This window comes from Stenella coeruleoalba (genome assembly GCF_951394435.1).
Source record: "Stenella coeruleoalba genome assembly, chromosome: 8".
NCBI lineage: Eukaryota > Metazoa > Chordata > Mammalia > Artiodactyla > Delphinidae > Stenella > Stenella coeruleoalba.
In genome coordinates, this window is record NC_137154.1 from 36276834 (window position 1) to 36302954 (window position 26121).

Genomic DNA, 26121 nt, shown 5'->3' on the forward strand with positions numbered 1-26121 from the left:
GGCCGCTGAGCCTGCGCGTCCGGAGCCTGTGCTCCGCAACGGGAGAGGCCACGGCAGTGAGAGGTCCGCGTACCGCAAAAAAAAAAAAAAAAAAAAAAAGATGATCAGAGAGCCCAGGCTGAAGGATGATGGACAAACGAAAGGAAATACAGAATCACATTTAGAAAAAAATCCTATACTAATCCAAGGGCCCCTTGTTCCAAAACACTGCAAAAATCATCCATCATGACCTTTTAAAGTTGTTTTAGAGGAGCATTGTTAAGTTGGCTAATGTCCTCTGTTTAAAACTCCGCTGGAAGATATATCTTCTTTCTTCTTCTTTAGCAGCCAACTTATTTTTTTTTAAAAAAAAAGACAACCTAATGAACGCTTCATCCAGTGTGCCTGCTTGTCTAAATCAATACTTTCGTCTTGAATTTCCCCTCCCTCAATGAGTGGCAGTGGGGGCATTTCAAGAATCAATAGGTTACAGTTCTAAGACACCAGGAGCAAAAGAGAACCAGGTGGATAGTCACCAAGCTATGACAAGAGTTCATTTGCTAATAAGCTGTTCTTTCAGGGAAGGGCACCCTGTGTCTCTTGGTCCCTTGGTTTTCAAAAACATCGTGCACCATGGAGATGTAGCTAAGCAGGAAGAGGCAGTTCCATGGGTGCTTTAGACTTCTGGTCCTAAGCAACAGACCAGGCGTAGAGAACTAGCTCTCTGGGGTTCTCTGTTCTGCTGCTGTGGTTATTCTGCCCCTTGCAGTCATTTCTGACTTCGTACATTCATGAATTCACACATTCAATAAACTTCACATCCATAATTCAGGGTATATTTTTCCCCTATGTTTCATCTCATGTAATCCTCCCAATAACTTTGTGGTTGATGCCATTCTCAATTCCATTTTAGAGTTGAGGAGCTGGAAGTTCAGAGTTGTTAAAGAAGTCATCAAAGTCACACAGCCATCATCAGGTGGAGTTGCTAGGGTCAGACCCCTGACGTCCTGCAACCCCAGGCTGGCATTCAGGCCATCTTCATTACATGACAACTTGGGCCAGTTGGTATGGAAAAGAGAAAGCAGGGGAGCAAGGGGATCTGAAGACCAAGGATCCCAGAGGCCCAAGAACAGGCTTAGGCAGAGCCAGACCTGTTTTGCAGGCTGCTGTTTTCATGGGTAGTTTCATGGGTAGTTTTCATGGGTAGTTTTCATGGGTAGTTTCATGGGTAGTTGCTGTTTTCATGGTAGCAGGCTGCTGTTTTCATGGGTAGTACCTTTGGCCAAGGTAGTTCCTACCTTGGCCAAAGGGGGTCTCATAAAGCAAGCGGGGCTTGTGCCCTGCAATGAATGGCTTGTGTCTGCTGGTCAGAGAGAACTTCTGTGGAACTGAATAACCAAGGATGCTTCAGCCACTCTCCCCACTGAGAGTTCTCAGAGCTACACGCCCCCAGCTCACCTTTAATGAACTCAGAGGATTCTCATTTTCATGTGATTGCAGTGCAAATACACTATTACCTCAACAAGTGAAGTCAATCCATATATATATATATATATATATATACACACATGTACATATATACTGGATCCAACTTGCACAGTGTGGAGATGGATTGCAAAAAGTCTTAGGTCTCCACCTCCTCTGGATCCTGCAGGCTTTGCAGTGTGACTTTGCAACACCTCCCTCCTTCACGCATCTGGGCAGGCCCTGTGACTTGCTGTGGCCAACACAATGAGGCAGAAGAGAACTGATGTCACTTTTCAGAGCTTAGGCGTTAAAGGGCTTTGCACACGTCAACCCTGTCTCAGAACTTGGTCCATCACCATAAGAACAGCATGGACTAGCCTGCTGGAGGATGAAAGACCAGGTTGAAAAAGCTGGTTTGGCTCAGCTAAGCCCAGTGCAGACCAGCCGGCATCCTCCACACCACCCAGATGGCCTCAGATGTGTGAGCCAGCCCCACCGAGATTACTGGAGCCTGGCACGCCTCAGCAGAGCTGTCCTGTCCACCTGTAGGCTTGTGAGAGATAATAAATGGCTATTATCTGAAACCAGAACTTTTAGGGCCTGAGGAGACAGGAGTCTCCTTCGGTCAGAACCTGCTTCACCAATCTTATCAGGGCTGAAGTCCAGAAAAAGGCTTGTTCCCACAAGTTCTACTATTATTTACTATTACCTAAGCAGTAGGTAACAGGGTTGAAGATGCTCCGGGGGAAATAATCATTATGTCTGATGCGGGGGTTTGAGACCAAAATGGCTCAGAACTTGGCTAAAAGAGTGGTGAAAGCTTGGAGTCAGGTGATCTGGGGTAGCCTCCTTGCCCTAGCACATGAGTCCTATTGTGGAAAAGTCACTCTGCTCCCCACAGGTACTCACTGGTATTAACTGGAGACCAGGTGAATTTAATATCAGGCAAAGTAATCCTGGCTTGCTAAGGAGGTATATTACCGAAGGGCCAGAGCCTCATTCATACGTGAACAATAGGAAAGAATGAGTCTCAGGTGTGCAGAAACCTTTACAGACAGGGCCCAGAGATTCTTTCCTAGAAGGCAGACTCTCTCTCCCTGGTTTTCCCTAATGAATGCTGCCCCCTACAGCACATATGTGAAATAGACTTTAAAAAATAATTCTGTATGGACACCTGCCTGAAGATACTTGTATCTGGCTCTTCTCAGAAGAGGGCAAGAAAATGAGTCCCATGTTAAAATGGTTGAAAGTAAGCACGAGCAATTTCTCACTCAGTGGCCATGGCTATTTCCGTGCGACAGGAGTCCTCGCCTGTGGCCTCTCTGGTGGCCTCAGAGCATGAGTTTGGCAAGTTCCAGACAACTTATCTGAAGTTAAGGGAGAAATCTTCCCGGGGTATGTGAATGGAGTAAAGGAAGTCATTGCAAACTGCACACAGGCCACTTTTTGCATGAAATACAACTTTCGTTCAGTAATGAGCTCTAGTGGGTAAGCAGCATGAAGAATAAAGTGCATCGTTGGAATGAAGACCTTCAAAGGAACCAATCCAAAGGTGAGGCTTTGGGAACTGCCACAAACTGTGGGGAAGCACGTGCCATTACCAGGCCTTTCCAGGACCTACTAAAATCACGCCAACTTTACCCTTTGCCTGGGATAATCGAATCCTATATTTGCAAGGGATCTTACAGAATATCTGTTCCAATCTACCTACTGATGCAAGAAAACTCCCCTCTAGTAACCTCAGTGAGTGATGATCTAGCCTTTGTATCTGTTCCTCTGGAGTCAGGGAACTCCCTACACCCAAGGCAGCCTATTCAACTGTGAGAAGACAAATGTGAAAGAGTACTTTTTCCTTTTTTTAAATGAAGCCAAAGTTTGCATCCTTGTAATTTTTTAGTTCTGCCCTCTACGGCTAGAGGGAGAAAAAAAAGCTGGCCCAGGATATAGGCTTTCATTTCTAAAAGGAAACTGGTCTCTCTCCATAAAACTGTTTCCTAAAACATCTTTTGTGTCTAACCATTGCGTGGGAGAACGGATGTTCTGAGCAAAGCAGACCTCTGCAAGCTTCTCTCTGGGTCTCACACCCTGATGAGCTTCTACCTAATCCAGAGAATTCGGTTCATCCTCCTTTATTCTCATTCATAGACCTGATCTTCTCAAGAGCAGGTATCAAACGATTTAACGAGATTACTTGTGTTGTGTGTAATAGCTGTCTCTTCCACTAGACTGTAAGTTCTATGAGGGCAGGGATCATTACCTGCTTTTTCACTTTTGAATTTTCAGTGACTACCATGATGCCTGAGACAGACGAGTCTCCCGATGGCGTGTGAAGAGATGAAAGATTGAGTTCCAAGTACGTGAACATGCAGCCTAGTGAGAAGAGAGAGACTCACCTACTCCACACTGTACAGTCTGGTTGGAATTACCCGCCTTTTAAAAATGGAGTCAAATCTAGCATAACTTTTCTTGCAGCAAAAATCCATTAGTGCCTTCAGAGATCCTTATGCTTAGGGCTAATCCTGATTCTTGAATCCACCAGCTAGTGGCCTGCTGAAGGGAGAGAGTGGACAGCCTTGTGAAGACCGATTTCAGCTCAGGCCTGCTGTCAATTCCTCGCCACTGGAGAGCACGCTTCTCCACCTTCCCACATGAACAGGGTCACACCGACAGTGTGGGTTTTATTCAGTCCTCATCCATTCTCCTAAGTTGTGGAAACAAATGTGGGAAAGCTCTGTCTGGAAGAAAACGCTGGGACAGTCTGGAGTCATTACCCTCCCAGTGTGCCCCGAGGATGCCAGCCTGCAAACCAAGGCTCTCCTCGGATACAATACAAAACCTGGGCAGTAGGGGGAAGCAGAGACTCACCGTCCTGGACTGTTCCAACCAAAGGACTTTTTTTTTTTTTTCTTTCTATCTTTGCTTTACCCAAGGTGAGTTATTACAGGTCACTGATTCCCTACTCCTTTCCACGTTTCATAAAAATGCTCTGATCCTCCCATCTTGAAACAGGCAGAGGGAGCACCAGCTGTGGGGAGGCCTCCTTTACCTTTGCTCTTGAAGGAGAGTAGTCCGGGCTGCTGATTTCCATCAGCAGCTAATAACTGTCGAATCTCCACAGTTTGGGGAACCTTGCCAATCACATGAATCAACACGACTGCCACTAAGAAATCATGGCAGGAGCTCCCAGGACACTAAGAATGTAAATCGTGCCCACATGCCTTGACATAAAGCACTGTGCAGCAGCACGACCACTTATCTCCATGGTGGGACACCTACCAAAGGCCCATGTGGCAGTCTCACCACAATGAAGACGGATTATGACCATTACCTTGGACACAAATATTCTCAATGTGACCCCTCATCGGACACCCTCAACAGAAGATGGTCCCCCGACACATGGGATATGGGTTGGTTATCCTAATGAAATGCACAGACTCAGATGCTTGCAGAAGGCAAGCTGTAACTGAGAAACAGGCATTTTATCTGTTAGGTTCATTTATGCCCGAGGATGCCATGTCCTTAGCACAGAGGCAGCCACACACGTGTTCACAAGAAACTCCTCATCGAGTTGCTGAGCTGCACGGAGCTCTCAAGTTTTATTGTTCAGGAACTCTCCCTGTTCTGACCAGCATTCTCTTCTTCTTGTACATTTCACTGTGAATAGGGGCCACATGCACTCATAGAAAAGTTAACCTCATTTATCCCCACACATATTGTATTTATCTTCTCATGCTAATAATACACACTGTCATATATCTAACTTGGAGAAGGAAAAAAAATTTTGTTCAAAAAAGAACATCTAAATGAACTAAACTAAGACCTGACTGCAGATGACACCTGGATAAAAATTATTAGGGGAGCCCCCAGAAACAAATACTTTCCCCTACCAATGATCCTTGAAATTAAATTGAATTCGTGTACGTGTGACGCTTTGCACATAGAAGATGGAAGCAAAAGAAACACTGAGATTTATCACCTGAAAATCAGATGAACATCAACTGGTCATTTTCGGTTCCTGACACAAGACTAATCAAACAGATATTTCAACTTCCTAAATGATTTCTTTTCTTTCTTTTTCTGGACTCTTTCATCCTGCTACAAAAAGCCAGGTTTAGTGTATTTTCGAGAAAGAATATACAGCAGAACCATGAGGTCACGCATGGCTTTGAAACACATCCCTATTTAGAGAAAAGCAAACATGGTTATATCCCTCTTACTCTTCTCCCTGAAAAAGGATGGCTTTAGCATTAAAGGTTGTTAGTTTCACACATTAGAGGGAGTGATGCGTCTCCTCCTCTGAAGGCTCTTCTGAATTACACAGTAGATCAAAAAAATGGCTCCCAAAGATGGCCAGAAAGAGTTCTTTCACCTTCACGTCTGACTTTAATGCTAGAGGTTAAGGACAAAGGCTATGCTGGAGCATGGGAAGGAAGGATCACCACACAGGCTCCTCTCTAGGTAGCTCTGCTAGGGCTCACCCTTCCTCGGAACAGGAGATTGCTCTTACACTCATAAAGTAACACCAAGCTCTCCAAGTGCAGGTAGAGGAAGAGCCAGAAGATGATTCTTCAAACAGGGAAAGGGCAAGCTGACTTCCCCCTCAGACCACCTCCTTGCAATGTATTCCCTCTGCTACCCTATCTAGATCCCACAGGGACAACTCTCTTTTTTATATTTCCAACCTAAGTGTGGGATCCAAATCCACCTCCTTATTTTCTATTAGCTCAACTGAAACAAGGTAGCATTGAGTCATTTTTTTTAAATTAAGAATGTCACTAGAGATTAATGAGGCAATAGCAAGAAACCAAAAGATACAAAGACCTATGCAAGTAGCTAAGTCTACCCAGTATAAGTTGCTGACTCTGAGAATAAGTGTAAATATGTGTACAACAAAATGCATGTGACATGCCAGTGTAAACGGCTTCCCACGCGTTGAGCTCCTGCTATACGCCAGGCATTAGTTTGGGCGTCTTAACACGTTTACCCCATTCCCCATAACAACACACTACAAAGTAGTTGCTGAGAGTTGAAGGGCAATTAGAAGGGAGCATGCCCTTTCAAAGGGGAGCAAGAAGTACTCCTAGGAGAGGGGTTCTCAAACTTCAGTGTTGTAAGAACGATAAGGGTGTATAATGTAGACTTTCAGACTCTAACTCAGAAATCTGAATTAGGAGGATGTTTGTAAAGCTTTGGGATTTCTGTTTTTAGCAATTACCTCAAAGGATGTTGGTGTAGGTGGCCCATTCATCATACCTTGAGAAACGACAGTCTAGAGTCTTGAATTCACCATGCCACCAGACCACGGGAGCTGTGTGCTTCAGAGCTAACAGCTACCATGTGAGACCTGTTCTCTCTTCCATCACACAGGGGCAATTTACAGGTGCTATGTCAGAGTGGAAAAATGTTACTGTGGAGGCGCTATTTTGGAGAGAGATGCCATGTGTTTTAGGACTTTTCATCTCTTCAGTCAGACATCAGTAATTTGTTTAGAACAAGAGGGAACCAGGGTGTAAAATGCAAACGAGAAAAATGAAACCTGCCTTTACTGCAGGAGCCACAACCCCCAGCCCCCGACCTGTGAAAGGGCACCACTAACAGACAGCAAACAACCGACTACACAAGATTTAGAAAGGTCAGAAGTAGCAACTGTTTCAAGCTGTGCAAATGACACTCACGTTGTCAATCAACGGTCAGCTACTAGGAAACAAGCCATACCCTTCAACCAACAGAGGTGACAACGCCAGAAAATCTGAATTGAGCTCTACAAAAAATGAGAAAAAACACTTCACATCTGACTTTCTCCCATCACTAGGGCTAGAGCGGCCTGTTGCTGCTTCATAGATAACTGAATCTCTGAGAGGTGAGGTGACTTGCTGTTGGAAAAGGATTAACAAAACCTTTTCCCCTTCTGCATGAGAATTTGACCTTGGGTTAACCTTCTATCTCTGTTCCCCTGGAAACTTGATAAAGACAGAATGTCAGCTATGTTATCAAGCAACACTACTCATGATAAAATTGACCCTGGACAGTTATACCACATCTGGACGGACAAGAGCTATAAACGAGGGCCTGTTGACGGCCACCATCATTTTGGGTTCCTTTGAGTGCCGTGACTCTTACCGATCGGGCCCAAGCAGATCGGTGGGAACCACAGAAGTTTTGCATGTGGAGCTGGTACAAGAGATACTGGCTCTTGTAGGTCACGTGGCTTTTAAGCTAGAGAGACTCCTACACCTGCCCCCTGCGGGTCTTGTTCCCTCATACCTGAGCTGTCACCTGAGGTGGGAGAGGGGAGTGATAGCCCCTGGATGCTGCGTGGACTGCTGTCTATACTGCTGTGAGGACCACTCCTATGGAACAGAAACGTCCGCACTGCCCTGCCAACAACCTGTGATTCCCCTCTGTCCCCTGAGGAGTGGAATGGTGCCAGGTGTGGCCTGTGATGGTCCGAGCGTGATTCTGAACACATGCCGCAGTGAGCAGTGCACCTGCCCAAAGCCACACTCCTGGGAGGTGGCAGGGCCAGAACTGAAACGCAGTTGGCTGTCTTCAAGGTAAACATTTTCTCTTTAATTGCAGGGCCCAAACCTTTTCTCCTGAGATAACTGTACTCTGGCCCAAGAGACTGGTGCAACTGGTGTAAACACTTGCCAGACATTCTTTTCGCCTCCAGTGTCACATGAGGTCCCTAGGTTTGGAAGCATCTATCCCATCCTGCCTGCCCACCTCAACAGCGGGGTCAGCTGAGTCATTTCTAGATGATTCTCCCAGTGTAGGCAGCTCTTTGCAGGAAACTGCCCTCAGCAGGAAGCCCCTTTTCTTGTCACTTTAGCAAAGCTACACTGTAACTAACTTTTAAACCAGGCACCCCCCACCATGCTCTACTCATCTCCAGCCCAAGCACACCTTTCAAGTCTTTTGATTACACAATACCTTGCCTAACTTCAAAGTAGTAGAAATGAAGCATAAGTAATTAACAGACGACGAGATCTCTTCCGTAGCTTCCCCTTCAGTAATCTCCCGAGCAAACACTGTGAACAAGATAGCATCTAGAGGGAGATCCCGAGGAGGCGACAAGGCTGCCCACAAGGCTGCACACAGGGGGGTGGCGACGACTCTGACCCCATCTCAATGATTAACCGAGCTTACTTCCCTGTTTCCTTTAAAAGCTTTCATGGCCGAGCAGAATCTTTAGAGGTAGTTTTGGGGGACACTGGGTCCACCATCGCCCCAGATTGCCAGCATTCTGGTTAAAGGCACCTTTCCTTTCTATCAACATCTGTGAGAATTGATTTTGTAAGCAGCGAGCAGTGGGACCTATTCACTTCATTTGATAACACCAGAGACTTCTCTAAATGCAATGATACCCTGGTTCCAACCTCTAGATGATTTTTTAAGCCTTCAGACAATTATGGCTTCAGGCTGGAGGGTCATGGTGATGTCACACCCGATTCCCAAACCAAGGTGACTGTCACCCATGAGCACAGACGGGTACCCAAGCTCTCCCCTTGCCTGGGGTGACAGCTCTGGAATGGCAGAGGTCCCCTGATGACCAAGGGAGGTCCTATGCTGCCACAGAAATGATCTTACAGAAGTTTCCCTCTACAGGCCCTCCACGGGATGTGAGGTTATTAATACAGTGAACACAACACAGGTCCTCCCAGATTAACACCTGACCAGAAGAGTGGATGCATCATTCCTTCCCAGCCTCCCCTTCCTCTGCTCTCAGCAAAAATCTTCAGATGGAAATCAGGGCAAATGATGTCACCTGTCTGAGGTGCCCCCCAGCCTTCTGGCTAAGCGGATCTTTATCCTCGCCACGTTGAGCACAGCCCTATCACAGGACAAGTGAGCACCTCCCCCTCCCCTACAAACAGCCCGAAGCTGGGCACAAATGGTGACAAAACGAATGAAGGCAAGAAACAACATGAAACGGGTGCACCCCAACCATATTCTCTTCTGTGTGACCTGGACCACTGAATCAATTCCATCTAGTCTAAACTTTAGGTCAGCATCTTGATTAACAGCAGACCTAATTTTAGGTCAGCATCTTGATTAACGGCAGAACATGGGCAACTTCTTCGTGCGTCCCTCTCCCAACCATTAAGTCTGATAAAGAACTTGCTTTGCCAACCACTAAGTGACAAGTTTATAGAGATTCTAAATCAATGTTACTCAGACATGACATCATGCTGAAGGCTGTAAAACCCCGTTTCTAGCCATGTCTGGCTCTCCTCTTCTGCCACGACAGGTAGGAGTGAACAGAGAGGAAGAAAGTGACCCAGAGAATGAACACCCGAGGAAGGAACCCACCAGAAAGCGCTGATGGGGCTCACATTAGGCAAGGCCAAACAGCCAGTGAAAACTTCGCCGTGGCTTAGTGCCAGAGGACTTTAGACTCACTTTACAGAAGGGGAAACTGAGGCCCGGAGAAGCGTCTTGAAGGAGGTCATGCCAGGTGGTAGTGAGCTTGATCTCAAACCCAAGTGCTTTTGTACTACGCCACACTCGCTAGTTGTGACTCTCAGCAAAGTGTCAATAAAAACAGTCAGTTTTTAGCAAATGATCTTGTTATTTCAGCTTCTTAAAACAATTTGCTTCATTTCTAAGGCAAGGTATTTTTTGCCCAAGAGAGTGAAAATAAAAGTGTCAAGTGTGGAGAGAAACTAGACTTCTCACACATTGTTGCTGGGAATTATAAACAGGGATAACCTTTGGGGAGCAAAATTTGGCACTGTTAAAACAACTGTAAAATGTGCATACATTCTTCAATGCAGTAATTCCACCGAAATGGTTGTATACATGCAAAAAAGACCTACAAGGATGTTCATCTCAGTACTATTTATAATATCAAAAAATTAGAAGCAACCTAAATGAAAGTGATTAAAAATATTAAGGTAAATTCATACTATGAAGTACTATGCAACTATTTTATGAAGAGAGAATGACCTATAAAAAGGGCTGTCCATGATTTGTTGATTTTATTTATAACTTAAAATGTCATATACGTATGTGTGTGTGAGACTGGGTGTATATGTACAAGGCTCCTGTGAAAATTAAATATTACTAATAAAGCACTTCAAATAGCTCCTGCCAAAGAGTGAACATTAGGAAAAATTTATCAAAATGTTATAGTATATAAATCAACTATACTTTGATTTAAAAAGAGGAACTATTAAAATAACTTTAAACAAACAAAAAATGTGATAGTATATGTCTGAAAATAATATAGAAGAATATACACTAAGCGGCTAACACTGGCCTTGTCTGAGAGGTGGGATTATATAGGGTTCTTTTTCTTTTAATAAATTTGTGTTGTTCGAATACTTTAATATAATTATTTTTGTATTGAAAATATAGTAAAGATATGCTTTCTACAAAATGAAGAAAACCTTATTATTCAGAAAAGAACATCCTCCGTATGCACAGAATTCAGTCTAGCAATGCTAGTAAACATTCCAAATTTGCATGACGCACTAAATACTTTAGACCTGTATTAGATTGCTGGCAGTGTTAACCTGTTCAGAGGATGTAAGTGAGGGAATGGAAGGAAGAGAAAACAGATCATGTCACAAATGTTGAGAAAGAACAGCTATTTCCTCTCCCCTGAAAATCTGTGATTCTGGCCTGGAGCCCTAGAGCCACTCGGAGCCAACAGAGGAAGTGAAGGGCCGCCGCGCGTCCTGGCCATTCCTTAACAGATGTTTCGCAGCCGATCCTGCTGACACATCCTGCAGGCCGGGCAGGGCCCTGTATGGCTGTTGCCTGCAGGAGTGCGAATCCAAACGCAGGCCTAAGCCATGGCAGTGATAATGATACAACAAATAACTAGCAGGTTTTCCTAAAGGCTAAGGCTCTGCAGACTTTCCTCCAAACCTACAGAATCTGAAATCTGAACTTTTAGGAAAACTAACAGGTCGTGTTGCTGTACAGAACATTTCTTTCTGGGTTTTGTGTATCAACTATGCACTTGGTCACTTTATGGAACAATGTAATGAACTGTGAGTCCTAGGTTTTTTTCTAGTTACTACCTGTTAGTTTTCTTCTGCTTTACATCTCAGTTGATTGCCCAGTATAATCAGAACTAAATTCAGTGATGATGACAAAAGGGGACTTGTTTCTTTGGGTGTGATTTTAAGAGGAATGCTTTAGTGTTTCCCCACAAAGTACAAAGTGCTCTGGGGTTTTTGAAAAGTTGCCTGTTACAATCTCCTTTTATTCCTCTTTATCCTTTTTAAAAACCGGGACTAGGTGTTGAAATATTTTTGTCATTTATTGACAGAATGATGGATTTCTCATTGAACTTAGTGATGTGATTAGATCAATTCCTAGGACCGGGATTCTCGGGTCAATGGATCACATAGAAAAGCCTATGAACTGGTTCACCTGAGAATGAAACGCCAGAGCACAGTGCAGTCCGGGTCTGACTGACTCACAAGAAAGCTTCAGGGGAGGACAGGTAATGAGATTCTATCACGGACTTGACCTCATGGGAAAGCGGTCCACACCTCAACTATAGCACCAACCACACTGAACTGCAACTCAGCTGCTCAAAGAGTTTCTCTCTCCAAGATTTCTCCAGGTAAAGGATGATATCTTATGCACCCAAGTACCTGTTGTGTCTTTTACATGGCCAGGTGGCTGAGTTATTTCTGTTCCGTCCCCACAAACTATATTTTGCATGCAAGCCGCCTACCTCAGTCTGCAACCAAGGTCAGACTCAAGGGAGAACACAGGGAACATGAAGAAAGGAGGAGGAAATAACGAGTCTCTGAAGGCAAAATCACATGACCCCGTTACTTCAGGATGGTGGAAAAGTATTAGTAAAAAATACTGAGGCCTGGGAATTCCCTGGCGGTCCCGTGGTTAGGACCCAGCGCTTTCACTGCCAGGGCCCAGGTTCGATCCCTGGTCGGGCAGCTAAGATCCCACAAGCCACGTGGCTCTGCCTAAATAAATAAATAAATAAAATCTAGGTCTGCCCCAACCTTGCTTTACCTCAGCTCCCCAGGATAGGAGAGGGATAATAAACACACCTCCCACGCACCTGAACCTCCATCAGTAATTTTTATCACTGTAAATCCTTGCAGGATTTTGAGCGCATCATAGCTCACACAACATTCTCACGCACGTCCCCTCACTTGACACTCCTCACAGACATCCCAGGGGACAGGACAGAACCAGAGTTCAAAGCTGGGAGTCAGACCTGGATATGAATTCTGGCACTCAATTAACAGGGAGGGCAAGTTACTAAATCTCATTTAGCCTCATCTTCTTTACCTGTAAAACTGGGGTAATATTTACCTCATGGAATGCTTCTGAAGATCAAGTATAACATAGTGAAAATCAAAGTCCCTAGCACATGTTACGTGCTCAACAAGTAAGTACGATTTCCTTTCCTTCTGACACCGGAGTTTCTCCCTGGGACAATGCCTCTATTAGCATTCACAGCCACCGTCCTTCAGGAGGCCTCCCGGCTGTCTGCTTAAGGCACAAGTGGCAACCCCTGCCCAGGACAGAGGCAGACTGGTGGCTGCCCCAGTGCCAGTGGGGAGCCCCTGGCTGGGCTGCCTGAGTGGCCCTATGTCTGTGTGGGCTCTGGGACACAGGTCCAGCCACCAACCCTGCACCCTCCCACATATGTTCCCTCCACAGGGAACCTTTTATTTTCTCAATTTTTTGGACATTGGCCTCATACCCGTCCTTCAGACTGTTTTATGTCTATCCTCCCCAAAGGACTATGGGACAAGGGCAGGCTTCCCAAACACCTTCTCCTCTCTCCCTTCTCCCTCAACCTGCACACCTCTAACCAGCTCTCAGTGGCAGGGTTTCAAGCATTTCTTTTCTACTTCCAGGAAAAGCACAGTATTAATTGTGGTTCTGGAACCCAAGTGCCTCGGTTCAGTTCCAACTCCATTTCTCACCGTTTCTGGTGTGACCTCGGCAACTACTTAACCTCTCTTAACCTTAGTTTCATCCTTTGTAAATGGGGATAACAACACACTTTGGGGGAATTCAATGAGGCACACAGTAGGTACTCAACAAAATTTAGCTCTTTTCTATATTATGTATATATACATAAACGTATCTGGAAGGATATGCATAGAATGGTTTATAGTGGTATGCTTCAGGGAGCATACAGAGGAGAACTTTTATTTGACAGAAACTTACACCATTTTACAAGCATTCATTATTTTTGTAATTTAAGCACACTTTTAACAAGAATACACGGGTATGGTAAAGAAAAGGAAAGGAGGAGAGGGGAAGGGAGGTGGAAAAAAAAAGAAGAAGAAAAATGGTCTGCTCAAGGCGGAAGCCAAAGGCTGGGTCACAGTCATGATTGGTTGAGACATTCTGGTTATAGCTCTAGTGCTAGGTGCAGAGTTCCCCATGCCTTGTCAGAGAAAACTTCTGCCGTATATATGTCAGCCTTACACAGATTTCCTTCATATTTCCTCCAGTGTTCCAGGTGGGAGTGGGTGTGGGGGGAAGCCCAGTTCCATTGGATTAAGTTATCCTGGCATGGAGGGGTGCGGGCAGGGAGGTTCTGATCTCCCGCATGGTGGGACAGCTGCCCAGTCCCCTGGAGCACTGTGCGGGGGGCGGGCGGGGGTGTCTCCTGGGTCCCAGGGGAGGAGGGGGCACACCCAGGACAAGCCCTAGGAAGCTTCCACACTACCAGGCAGGAAATGCTTCCAAGGGACCTGGGCATGCCCCCCTAAGAAGTCTAGACCACTTTGCGTGGGAGGAAAAAGGGAGGGCTCTGTCTCTTATTGAAGAATCTTCTGAGCGGTTTCAATTTCCCTATTTCTCCAATGTGTCATGAGATACAGACTGCAGCAAGCAAAGGTTTGTTTTACTACCTCTGTGCAAGAGTCCCCACAGGGCTACTTACATTTCCTCCCCAACCTAAAAGCTCAGTACTATGCATAGTAAAAAAAATCATATCCTTTTTTGGCAAGAGCTACATTATCAGAATACCAAGAGGAATGCTGCCTACTCTTTATGTGTAGCCAAGATATTCATTTAGCCAACCCACATTTCGGACTTTTTCAAAGGGTGAAAACCCTCCTTGTTCCTAACTTCCCTCACATCACTTCTGATGGGTAAAAACCTTATCGGCTCACAAAATGCATGCCCCAAGCAGCTTGCATTTCTAGAAAACCACCTCCTGTATAGAGAATATTCTATGAATGTTTTCAAATTGCAAATGCTACATTGCTTCTATGTGTCTTCTGGGCTCCACCCAGACAAACACAGCTGTTCCTGCTGGCAACTATGAATATGTAATATTTTCCCCACCTTATTAATACCTCTTCCAACAAAGTTCCCGCCAGCCAAGCATGTCCTTGTGACCCGTTCCCATCACCGTTTGCCACCCCACACTCACCCAATAGAACTGGATCTTCTATAAAGGAAGATGCCAGAAAGGACCCCCAAGAAGGTGGCTTACCTTTCTCATGGCTGCTTGCTGGTGGGGGTGGGAGTGGGGAGGTGACCGGTTTGGACTTGTCATAGTTGTTAAAGCTCTGGCTCCGTCGGTTGTTAGCAGGGGCTGACCCTCCGCGTGTTTTGGCCTCGCTGCCTGCAGCGGATACCCTCGCGGTAGGACCTGGAAGTCTAAAAGGCAAAAGCAACAGGCTTCAGTCTCAGGAGAACGGCAGTACCTCAGAGGGTACTGCAGCCATGCAGGAGGTAAAAGAAACCATTCAAGGCATCGGGTCGGTGGCGGTTTGCCAGTCCAAGGACTTACTGGAACCACCACAAACATCTAGGCTAGTAATGACCCCAGTGAAGTCCAAAAGCCAGGTGTGAGTAGTTTTCCTTTGAACACAGAGAGAAATATATGAATATGTCTGCTGATTAGAAATACAAAGCTCGGGAGTTGCCTGGTGTAATAGTGGTTAGGATCCTGGGCTTTCACTGCTGTGGCCCAGGTTCAATCCCTGGTCAGAGAACTGAGATCCCACAAGCCACACAGCGTGGCCAAAAAAAATACAAAGCTCGTCTTACTTTTTCTCTTGGATGAGTAATTTTACTTTTCAATAGGGCCAAACCATGTCATCTCTAATTCTATCTAGGGTAGAACATAAAGGTCTGTTAAGACTCTAAACTGTTAAACTTGCGTGTGCATCTCTTTTGACAGACACTGAAAATGGTTTTTGCCATGATCTAGGGATGTAAGTATCAAGAAAAAGATATAATTTATGATGGTCAGAAAGGAAACTGCTACCTCAGAACCCAACTCATCTGCAATGAAAAATTATGGACTGGATGGAAACATTTGTTCAGACATACATTTTCCTTCAACATCTGACAACCTGTCTCCATAGACATTACTCTGAGTCTGAAGCTCAGCTTCTCTGCACAGTCGATGGATAAAATCATACATTCTTTCTGTAAAATGAGCAGGAATCTGTTAGCCTAAAGACAAACACACACTTTCCCTTTAAATAAAACACTTCATTTTGGGGTGGTTTGGGAAGTAAAGTCAGCAGACTAGTCTTAGGTAATGTGTCTAAAGATATTATGGCCCATTCCCCGAAGAGTTAAGGCTATGACTCCGCAAATCAGAATTTTGGTTCAGGGATTACTAAGCAGACTCTTTGCAATCATTAAAGTTGAAAGATGAATAAATGATGAAATATTTAGTTATATCTTTCAGCTAAAACCCACTTAGCAGTGTTGAAAAGCCACTGGAACCTCAGCTGACCAGCATTAGATCTAGCGATAAGTCTGAATTTTCAACTCATAAAGCTTTCAGCCTTCTCTTTCCACACAAATCTCTAAGCACCGAAGAAGTCTGCAGTCTGGAAGCATTTTCGATAGAAACAGGCAAACGCTTCAAACTTTTTCTTGTTGCCTGAGCGAGAAAAAATGGCTGCAGAGTACACAGAGAACATGAGCTGGTGTGAGAGGACTGTAAGATTTATACAGTTAAGAAGAAGCTGGCCCAGTTCCTTAACTGGGAGCTAGGAGAGAAGGAAGCGGGTGAGTTCTTCCCCCCAAAAGTGGCAGAGGGAAGGCCTCACTTCCCACTGCATTAGGAGGATTTGCCCCTCTGTTAATTTACCCCATCTTGTTTAGTGAAGATATTCACCCCACGAAGACAGGCACAGAGTGGGGTGCAAAACCAGCAGTGCCAGTGCCTGTGTTTGCGGACCAGAGGCGGCCAGATCAACTGATCAAGGAGGTCCAGCAATCTTGGCACCTCTCGGTTCTGCTTCCAATGCAAACAGCACCCTGCACGCCCTCCAAGACGGACAGTGTTACCCGAGGACTCCCAGCCAATGGCAGAGCTGCTGCAGGTGCAGGCGTGGGGCTCCTCAGGGCTGGACTCTGCAGGAGTCTGTACACCCACAGATAGGCCTGAAAAAGGATTATGGACATGTTCCAAGATGATGTCACAGCAACAGTTTTAAGTGGTGCAGGGTAACACAGGTGACAGTATTCTACTCCCGTGGCAAAGAACAGGGAAGCAAAAAGCAACGAGGAGGGAAAAGATGCTCGAGAGGCCCCACTGCCCTCACCTGGGGCTGGACCACAGATTTTTCAGAGCAGCACAGGGCCTTTATAGAGGCAAGAAATCAAAGTATTGGATGGGATGGCCACAACCTTGAATGAGGTAGGCAGTTTGGTCCTCTGTGAGGCAGTGTGGTACAATGGGTAAAATAGCTTTTTCCATACAAATGTGGACATGACATTGGGCCAGTCTTACGATCTGAGATTCACGTTCCATATATGTCACTTTGGAATAACAGTAAAGTACCCAATCGGATAGCTGTGAACTTGGAATGGGACTTAAGGTCCAGCCTGATGTAAGTACTCAATGCATGCTGGTTCCCCTTAACATCCTCTCTGCTGAGCACAGATTCATAAAGGAATTGGACATTGTCATAAAGAAAACATGCTATGGTAGAAAAAAGAACCAGACAAATAAGGAAGGAATCAGGCAGATCTAGGTTAAAGCAGCAATAGAGAGCTGGACAAAAATCAACACACAAGAGTTGGAGATCAACGTTTCCAAAGAGGCAAGACAGGTTTTGGCAGACAGGATTCATCATCTCCCTAAGGAACATTCGAGGAGAGAAACTGCTTCATCCAAGAATCTGTGATGAAGAAACTGCTTCACCCAAGCATCTGTGACGAAGACCTTACACTTGGGGTACCTCTGAGCCATCTGTGGGGCCCAGACTGAAACATTCCCCAGTCTTGGATTAACTGAGACGGCTCTGGTTTCCTAGGGGTGGTCACCATCAGATCCTCTTCCTTGAGTCAGAACCTAGAGGTGCTACTCTGATGGGAGTGACCCACCCTTCAAATGGCTACAGGTTGTACCAAGTTTTCTGAGACACGGAAGAGGTCTCGAAGGCCTTGAGGGCGGCTGACGTGACAATAAGGGATGGTTGGCACATGCCGAGCCATCAAAAGCCACCATAAAGCTCAAGCCAGCTCATGTCACCCTCTACCTCATCACCATTACACCCTAGTGAGGACAGCTCCCTTAACTTGCCCAAATGGGAAAACTGGATGGAGACCAAGTAACTTCTTCCAAGTGTCAGAAGGAAGCCATGTGAACACTGTGCTTCAAAACTCGGGTTCTGTTGTGGATGGGGTGGGACAGTTGCTTGCTCCAAAGCAAGCCTCCCACATCCCTCTGAAATTTTCAGCAGTCTGCCTCACAAACAAAGGCCATGAATGAATGTGTGATGGATGGGAAGTAAGGTAAAAAGGCTTCGTTTGGATCCACCCAGGAGGGAACCAAAACATCCCTTGGGATGATGAGTCAATCCACAAACTGAATTAATTCAGACTGAATTGTGAATACAGGACTTCAGAGCCAAAGGTGACCACGAGATCCTAAGATACCTGAGCAATCCAGGTGAGGGCACTGGACTTCACAAACTGAAGCAGGGATGTGCTATGTCTGTGTTTCTGAGTCCTTCCTTACCCCAATTCATATGTTGAGATTGTAATGCCCAATGTGATGGTATTAGGAGGTGGGGCCTTTGGGAAGTGATTAGGTCATTAGATAGAGCCCTCATGAGTGTTGCTTGTAAGTCACCCAGCCTGTGGTGTTTTATCATGGTGGCCCAAAAAGATTATCACAGGGTTCTAGTTCAATCTTATCTAGATCTTAAGGGGTGGATTGACCCTAGCTGACATCTCAATTACATACACATTGATAAAAGAATATGAAAGGTCAGAAGTAATTCAAAGAAGAGAAATAATGACCTCGGAAGTTGGAATGGTCAGGGAAGGTTCCAAATAAAAGCAACCCCAGAGCAAGATGTGGCATGTGGAATGAGAATGTGAGTAGAGGGCAAGAAGGGAGGGGGCAGAGGTGTCATGCAGAGGGAAGCTTGTAAAAAAAAAAAAAAGCACTGAAGAAAGAAAGGGCCAGTGTGTGCTGGGGCTTGGGGGACAGCGTGGGAGGAAATGAGGCTGGAAAACCAGGCGGGGGCAGCCCTCAGTGTCACACTATGAACCTTGGACTTGGTCCTGTCCTCCAGCAAGGAGGCATTCATTAGGGAAGCTGAGAACAGAGCTAGAGTTGAAAAGCAGAGTAGCTTCCAGTTCACAGTCACACAGGCCCCTGGCTAACATTCTGAAGTTCATTATTATTAACATCCTTGTGCATCAGGAGAACTTCTCTCAAGCCCCAGCCTGCAAGTAGCTGCTGTCTATTAGCATCATTCTTCTGCAGAGCTGGGTCTTGCTCATGTGGAACAGCTGCAGATACCACAACAGCTGCTGCCCAGCGATGCCTGCCTCATCAAGAAAAAGCAGAGAGAGGAGAGTGCAGCAAGTCAACCTCAAATCATCCACACCCTACATCATCCACAGTGCCAGAAGGTTTCAATGGCTCCTTTGCAAGAAGGACTCTACTTCCCATGATCATCCCACGTCCAAACAACAGTTACAAAATGAGAGGACACAGATGTGTTCTGAAACACACACGCGTTGCTTTTTTAAAAAATGAAGTTTAAGGGAAGAGGTGTAACAAAGAGGCAGAAGGAAAATCCTGCTGCTATGGGAGCTATGGTCAATTTCTCCAACATGTGCACAGCCGAGCAGGCAGGATGGTAAGACTGTTGTTCCTGGCACATAACCTGTGCGTGCATCCCGGCTCCACGCGTTGTACGTGCTGACGGGAAGAAAGCCGTTCTTCTCCCCCAAACCACTTCAAAGGCTGGGAGCAGAAGATGGCCCTCCCAGGAAAGATGGCAGCTTGTGTGCACATGCTCAGGACCTTGGGGGTGGGGGGGGTGGTGGTGGAGGTCATAATTGGAGATGCTTTTGCTAGACAAGATGATTAAATGCTAAACCTCTCATCTCCACGGCATCTGCTTTTCAGCAGCTGGGCAGAGACGGCTGAACTACTAGCCACACTGATTCTTCTCCACAAGATGGTCTTACAGAGATCGACTCTGTGAGACTCGCTAGAGCTGGTCCAGATCAACCCAAACCACCAACATCGCCCTATCAGCTAGTTATGGTGCACGGATTACATGCCAGGCTGCAAAGGGCTGGAAATGACTTTATTTAGTCCACATAGCACTGTGACTATGTGGGGCAGGACTACCCCATTTTACCAATAAGGAAACACAGGCTCATGGAGATTAAATCATGGGTCCAGGTAACACAGTAAGTGGTGAAAACGGTGTTTGTTAGGTTCGACTGCAAAGCTGCACTCTTCGTCACCATGCTTCAATGCCTCCCACAGGTAGAATAAGCCTAAATACCTGAGGCTCACCAGGGACGCCAAGAGGCAACACAGTGGTCAAAGGTGGAAATTCATGGAAATCCTTCATCCCTGTACCAGTTCCCTCCATGAGCCCCTTCCCCGTAGATTCAAGATGAGGCTTCCCACCTGCTCAACATCCTTGGTGCCTATCTAGGTGTTTGGCTCTGGTCGGTGTTCAATCAATGTTTGCACCTGAACAAGAGACCTATTTCCAAAGCTCTGGGAGAGGTGTCCTACTCAGCCAGAGGGGTAGGTAGGTCAACAAGTTGACCCTGTTTCTTTTGGCAACCAGACTTTACTACTATCCCTGGTGGTGCCTGATCAGCTAAAATGTTTATCAAGGTTGTGCTCAAGTCTAGGGGCGGGGAAGTGGGCGGAGCAGAAGGCAAGGAGTGTTAGACGAATAATAAAATGAAGACCATCCCTTTGTCAGGCTCGTCAGAAACAAAATGCATCCAAGAGAAACTCTAGATGAGGGATAGGACCCTGATGGAAAGCCAGACCTTGGCTTCGGTCAACTTGGAAGCCTTGTGCCCAGCACGCCCTCAGGGCAGGGCAGACACGCCCTCATTCTTCAGTTCTTCCTCTCTTCCCCCCCAACCCCACTCCACCGCCTTCCATCGTTTGGGACTGATAATAATAGATCATTCACGGGATGGGCATGTGCTTCCAATTAGATTCTTTCCCAGCTAGTTCCTGTTTTCTCTCTCTTCCAGAAGTAAGCACATCGGGGGAACAAACACTAGATTTCAGGTTTCCTCCAAGCTCTCCACCCCCTTCCTTTCCTGTGTATGGACTTTGCATGACACTCAAAAAAAAAAAAAAAAAAAAGGGATCCCAGGTTACCAGTGCAGTGGTGGGGGGAGGCCATCTATCTGACTTGGGCCTCGTGCTGCTGGGAAAGCAGTCACTCTCTAACAGCGTGCTATGGACTCATGTTTGTGTCCCCTGCTCCCCAAATACATATGTTGTCATCCCAGTGTGACGGTATCTGGAGACGGGGTCTCTGGGAGGTAATGAGGTCATGAAAGTGGAGCCCTTGTGATGGGGTTAGTGCCTTGGAAGAAGAGACAGAGACGGGAGAGCTTGCTTTCTCTCTGCTCTCCACCATGTGAGGACACAGGAAGAACACAGCCATCTGGAAAACGGGAAGAGGGCTCTCACCAGAACACAACCACGTTGGCACCCTTATCTTGGATTTCCCAGCCTCCAGAACTGTGAGAAATAAATCTCCATTAAGTCACTCAGTCTATGGTGATGTGTAGTAGCAGCCTGAGCAGACTAAGACACATGCCTATGAGATGCAGTGATGAATGTAGGGCCCCCAGAACCAAGTCTGGGTAGCATGCTGACTTGTCCTACAGAGAAGCAGCTGCCCTGTGGCTTCTTCCTGCAGCCAGACGGATCCTGAGTTGGGCCTCCCCATGCGTAAACTTTTTAGAAAAGTTAACTGGTTAGAAAAGGCACCCACTGCAGCCTAAGAGCGTGGGGCAGCAAGCAGACGTTCTGTACCTATTTGTTGCATGAATACAGAGAGGAATGCCGTCTGGGCATCCCTTTACCTTTACGTGAGAATTCAATGAAAAAGAAATACCAGCCATAATGAGGAGGAGACTCTGTTTCTGTCAGGATGCTACAAGGGCAACATGACGCAAAGGTCAGGAGGAATGGCTGAAACATGTAAGATTTTAAAAAGCAGCCTCACCGACCACGTAAGCACCAGAATTCAAGGAGGAGGAGGGGGCGGGGAGAGAGGTAACATAGTGGTTAAAGTGAGGGTTCTGGGGTGAGATTACCTGGGCTCAAATCCTGGTCTTTCCACTTTCTGTGTGACTTTGCTAACTTACCGAGAACTTCCTAAATTTTAGTTTCCTCATCTGTAAAATGGGGATAATAACATGACCTACCACAAGAATACCGATGTGAAGATTAAAAAAGATAATGTATTCAAATTGGCACATAATATGCATTCAATAAAAGTTGACTGTTGATACCTTTAAAACAGAGTAGATACAGGGATATAACTGGCGTTTGCCATTCCCTGAAACAGGTCCTGACAGGATGCGGTAGACACCAAAGTGAGTCAAGAGAATTAGTTAGTGAGCAGCCCTAATTATTATTTTCAGGGAATTGAGGTGATCTGTCCATGGTACACATGGTACACAAGAGCACCCAGAAACAAAAATGACACATTGCCTTATTGCCTTGTCTCCTCTGAACAACTGGATTCATGCCTCAGGTCTTTAAAACTCAAGAGAAAACCAATCCCACATTAGTAATTTTAATGACAGCACCAATAACAAAAAGCATAACACACATAAATGAGATGCAGGTGAGGTGGGATCAGGGCCAGGACAGAGCAGGGAGCCAAACTCATCATAAAACTACTATGGAAAACCACCTACAAACTCACCTCTCTAAATCAGAATGGACTTTGATGTCCAAGCAATCAAAGACAAAAAAAAAAAAAAATCAATGAAATGCAGAAACAATACGTACAACTCAACCTCACTTACAGATCACACACACACACACACACACACACACACACACACACACACACACACACACACACACACACACACCTTCAACAACCCCATGGCAACTCTCAACTCTCCAACACTGGGTCATCAGCCAAAGCATGTTTGGTTTTCCCAAACTGCAAACATGACATGGGGAGGGGGACCAAAAGGAAACGCAGCCAGAACAAAAGGAACGAGGGGCTGGGTTGAAACCATGCTTCGCGGGACACGGAGAAAGTCTAACCTAGAGATCTTTTTCTGACCCAGAGTGAAGCGGATGATTTTGCTTTGTGATGAGTCCTTGGAAGATGCACTGCATGATAGGAAAGAAAAAAGTGGAAGAGATGAGTGAGGGGAGAGAAGATGCATTAGACACACAAATAAATAACAGGAGTCCTGTGATGATGCGAACGCCCCTGGTTTCCCTCTGCCTGCTTTGTCTACAATATGCAGCCTTCTTTCTAGGTCTGATTTGATAAATTTCCAACATGAAGAAATTGCTATCGAGATTATCTAAGAACTTTTGTGGTTTTCTTTTTTTTTTTCTTAACTCCAAATCTCTTTTCTGGTATCAGTCACTATAAGGCCTTCTTCCACAATGACACTGAAGCCAGGGGTCTCGGACAAGTAAACTTTGTAACTTTCTAAAGTATTCAGATGTTTCTATTTCACATGCTTGTTCTACCAGGGTGGTTTTTTGATGAGTGTCCTCAACAGCCCATAAAGTTGACCCTAAACAAGGGTGGACGTGGAGATGTTTTCAAGTTTTGCTGGTCTTGGGAATTTTTGCTCTCCATGGTATAAAGCAGTGATCATTTCAAGTCTTCTGAACTTGCTACATTCTGGGCTTTGAACCATAAATTTATGAAGAATCGTGGTTGGACTTAATAAAAGGTTAAACTTATTTACTGCCTTATGAAAGACAGAAATATTTATCTTTCTCGCATCCATACATCTTATGCCACATTCATAAAAGGATATGAGGTGAGAAATACGATGTTAGTGTCATTAAACTTAGGAAGTGAAGGAAGAGACAGAAGTGAATGAATTAAAAAAAGTAATTGTTTGGATTGTTTCTAGAAAGCTAAATATTGATAACATGTAAGGTAGACACAGATGGAGAGGAATTTCATGAGGTGAAATGTGGAGCAAGTTCTCGGCCATCACGTAAATGAATAAGAAGAGCTGCAGGGTAAAAGGGAGTCTCCGTTCGGCGGCCATCACAGAGGAGTTGCTCTGATTCCTTCACGCCAATATCTCAAATTCCCTTGTTCAGCTTCTTATTAACAAACTCTCCTCTTATTAACAAACACTACGGGAAAGCGGTCCAGTTTTAGTATTTGCTATCCTGAGAGGTACAGTATTTAGGCATGTTTGTACGTGGCAGAGTTCTAATGAAGGATCAACACAAACCTGGTATTTGGGGGTTGCATCAACATTTGACGTTAAGGATCAAGGGTCTGAACCATTATCCTTGGGACTTTGGTTATCGAAGTCAGCATGTGGGGATAGAAATGCAATGAAACAAAGCCAGGGAAGTGATTTTACTCCTCTTAAATTTACAGCCAGAGCATGAGCACGGGGTATCACATCTCTAGACCTTGAGAACAAGATCATCCTCTGGAAGTAAAATTAGAAACTATCAGTATATAATGGATAAAACAAATCATCTGCGAAAGTAACCCAATATGGGCCAAATACGGGATGAATGAGGACATACAGTAACTCCAGAGCCCAGTTTGTGTCACCACATTGCAGGGTCAGGGGGCCATGATGGCAGGAACTACTCTGGAAAAAATGGATATAAAAACCTGGCTTACGTGAGTTTGGCTCGTCCTTAGGTAAAGCATTTATTTTTTATTTTTAAAAATTGCTGGCTACCTCGCGTGGCATGCAGGGTCCTAGTTTCCCGCCCAGGGATGGAACCCCTGCCCCCTGCAGTAGAAGAGCAGAGTCAGTCTCAACCACTGCACTGCCAGGAAAGTCCCCCCAGGTAAAGCGTTTATTAATAGTAGGATGTTTTTTCTTACTTGGAGATGGGTGTCCTGACTGGAACATCTGGTTCTTTTGAGAAGACAAATGCTTACTATGGAAATGGATGCCTCAGGCTAGCACAGCTCAGTGACAAAAGCCCAGTGTTCCTCAACACACGTTCCTTGGAACCCTATGCAATGAGATGCTCTATAAAATAAGAAGAGTTCTGAGGCTCCGTTTGAGAATGCTTTCTACGCCGCCTTCTGAAGATTCCCAGTACACATGTGTTCCTCCCCCCACCCCAACCCCCCAGCTTCCTTATCTCAAGAAATGCCACCATTTTCCTAACCGCTCAAGCCAGAAATCTCGGCTTTCTCTGTGATTCCTCTCTCCCTCACTCTAGACAGTCAATCTACCTGTAGTTCTGTTGGCTCATCCTCCGAAATATCCTGAACTGGTCCATCTCCATATTTGCTCTACCACCTTGATCGAAGCCACTGTCATCTAGAGGACCACGGAAGCCTCTTAGCTAGGGTCTTTCCTTCTATTCTTGACCCTCCCACAGTCTTATTCTCCAGAGAGGAACAAAAGTGACTAAAAAAACAAACAAACAGAAAAACTGTAAATCAAATCAAGTCTCTCTCCTGCTCGACTCTCCAATGGCTTGATACCTTTAGAATGAAATATCAACTCTTCAGCCTGTAGAGCCATCACTGTGACCTCACCTCAAGGGCCACGGGACTACAGAACCCTAGGGGCCACCGGTCAGCCCTCTTTGCTTATAGGTTGCCTTTCACTTCATACCCCCTTCACCCACTGAACTCCAGCCACACTAGCCTTCTTTCTGCTCCTCCAAGCTGCCAAGCTTACCCCTACCCCAGGGCCTTTGCACCAGCTGCTCCCGCTACCTGATCTATTCTACACCCGCATGGACAGCTCCCTGTCATTCGTATTTCCGCTTTGGTGTCATGTCCTCAGAGAAAGCCTCCCCTCAACCCAACCTAAATGATCAACCCGGTCCCTCTGATCCCATTATCTTATTGTACTACCACCATCGGATATTTCTCTTCCCCTTTTGTTTGCCTGCCCTCTTCCAGTAGAAAGTAGAGAGCAGGCACCTTGGCTATCTCATTCACCCTTGATCCCCCAGTGCCTAGGACAGTGCCGGGCACATAGAAGGCATTCAAACACTAACTGGATAAATGGATGCATATTGGCCGATTCAAGGATCTGAGTAGACCCTGCAGTAACAGTTATACAACTTAACCCAGAGGATTTCCCCATTTTTCCCCCATAGAACCCTTCCCCTGCGTGTTACCATCCAGGGAATAAGCACTCTGCAAAATGCAGTGTGGGCAATGACGTCCTGATCATTTAATCATCCAGGTCCGTCGGGGATCTCCGATCAGAGAATGGCTCCCACCCAGGTGG

At 45.7% G+C, this 26121-nt stretch overlaps 1 protein-coding gene across 8 annotated transcripts in view; it reads right to left on the bottom strand.

Moving 5' to 3' along the window:
• Positions 1 to 26121, bottom strand: part of NAV2 (neuron navigator 2) — an 840045-nt gene that overhangs the window by 200157 nt on the left and 613767 nt on the right. For all 8 annotated transcript variants that reach the window (XM_079930284.1, XM_079930286.1, XM_079930288.1 and 5 more), the window contains one exon: positions 14900 to 15066. In XM_079930284.1, the coding sequence (XP_079786410.1) occupies positions 14900 to 15066 (167 nt within the window). The remainder of the gene's footprint in view (positions 1 to 14899; positions 15067 to 26121) is intronic.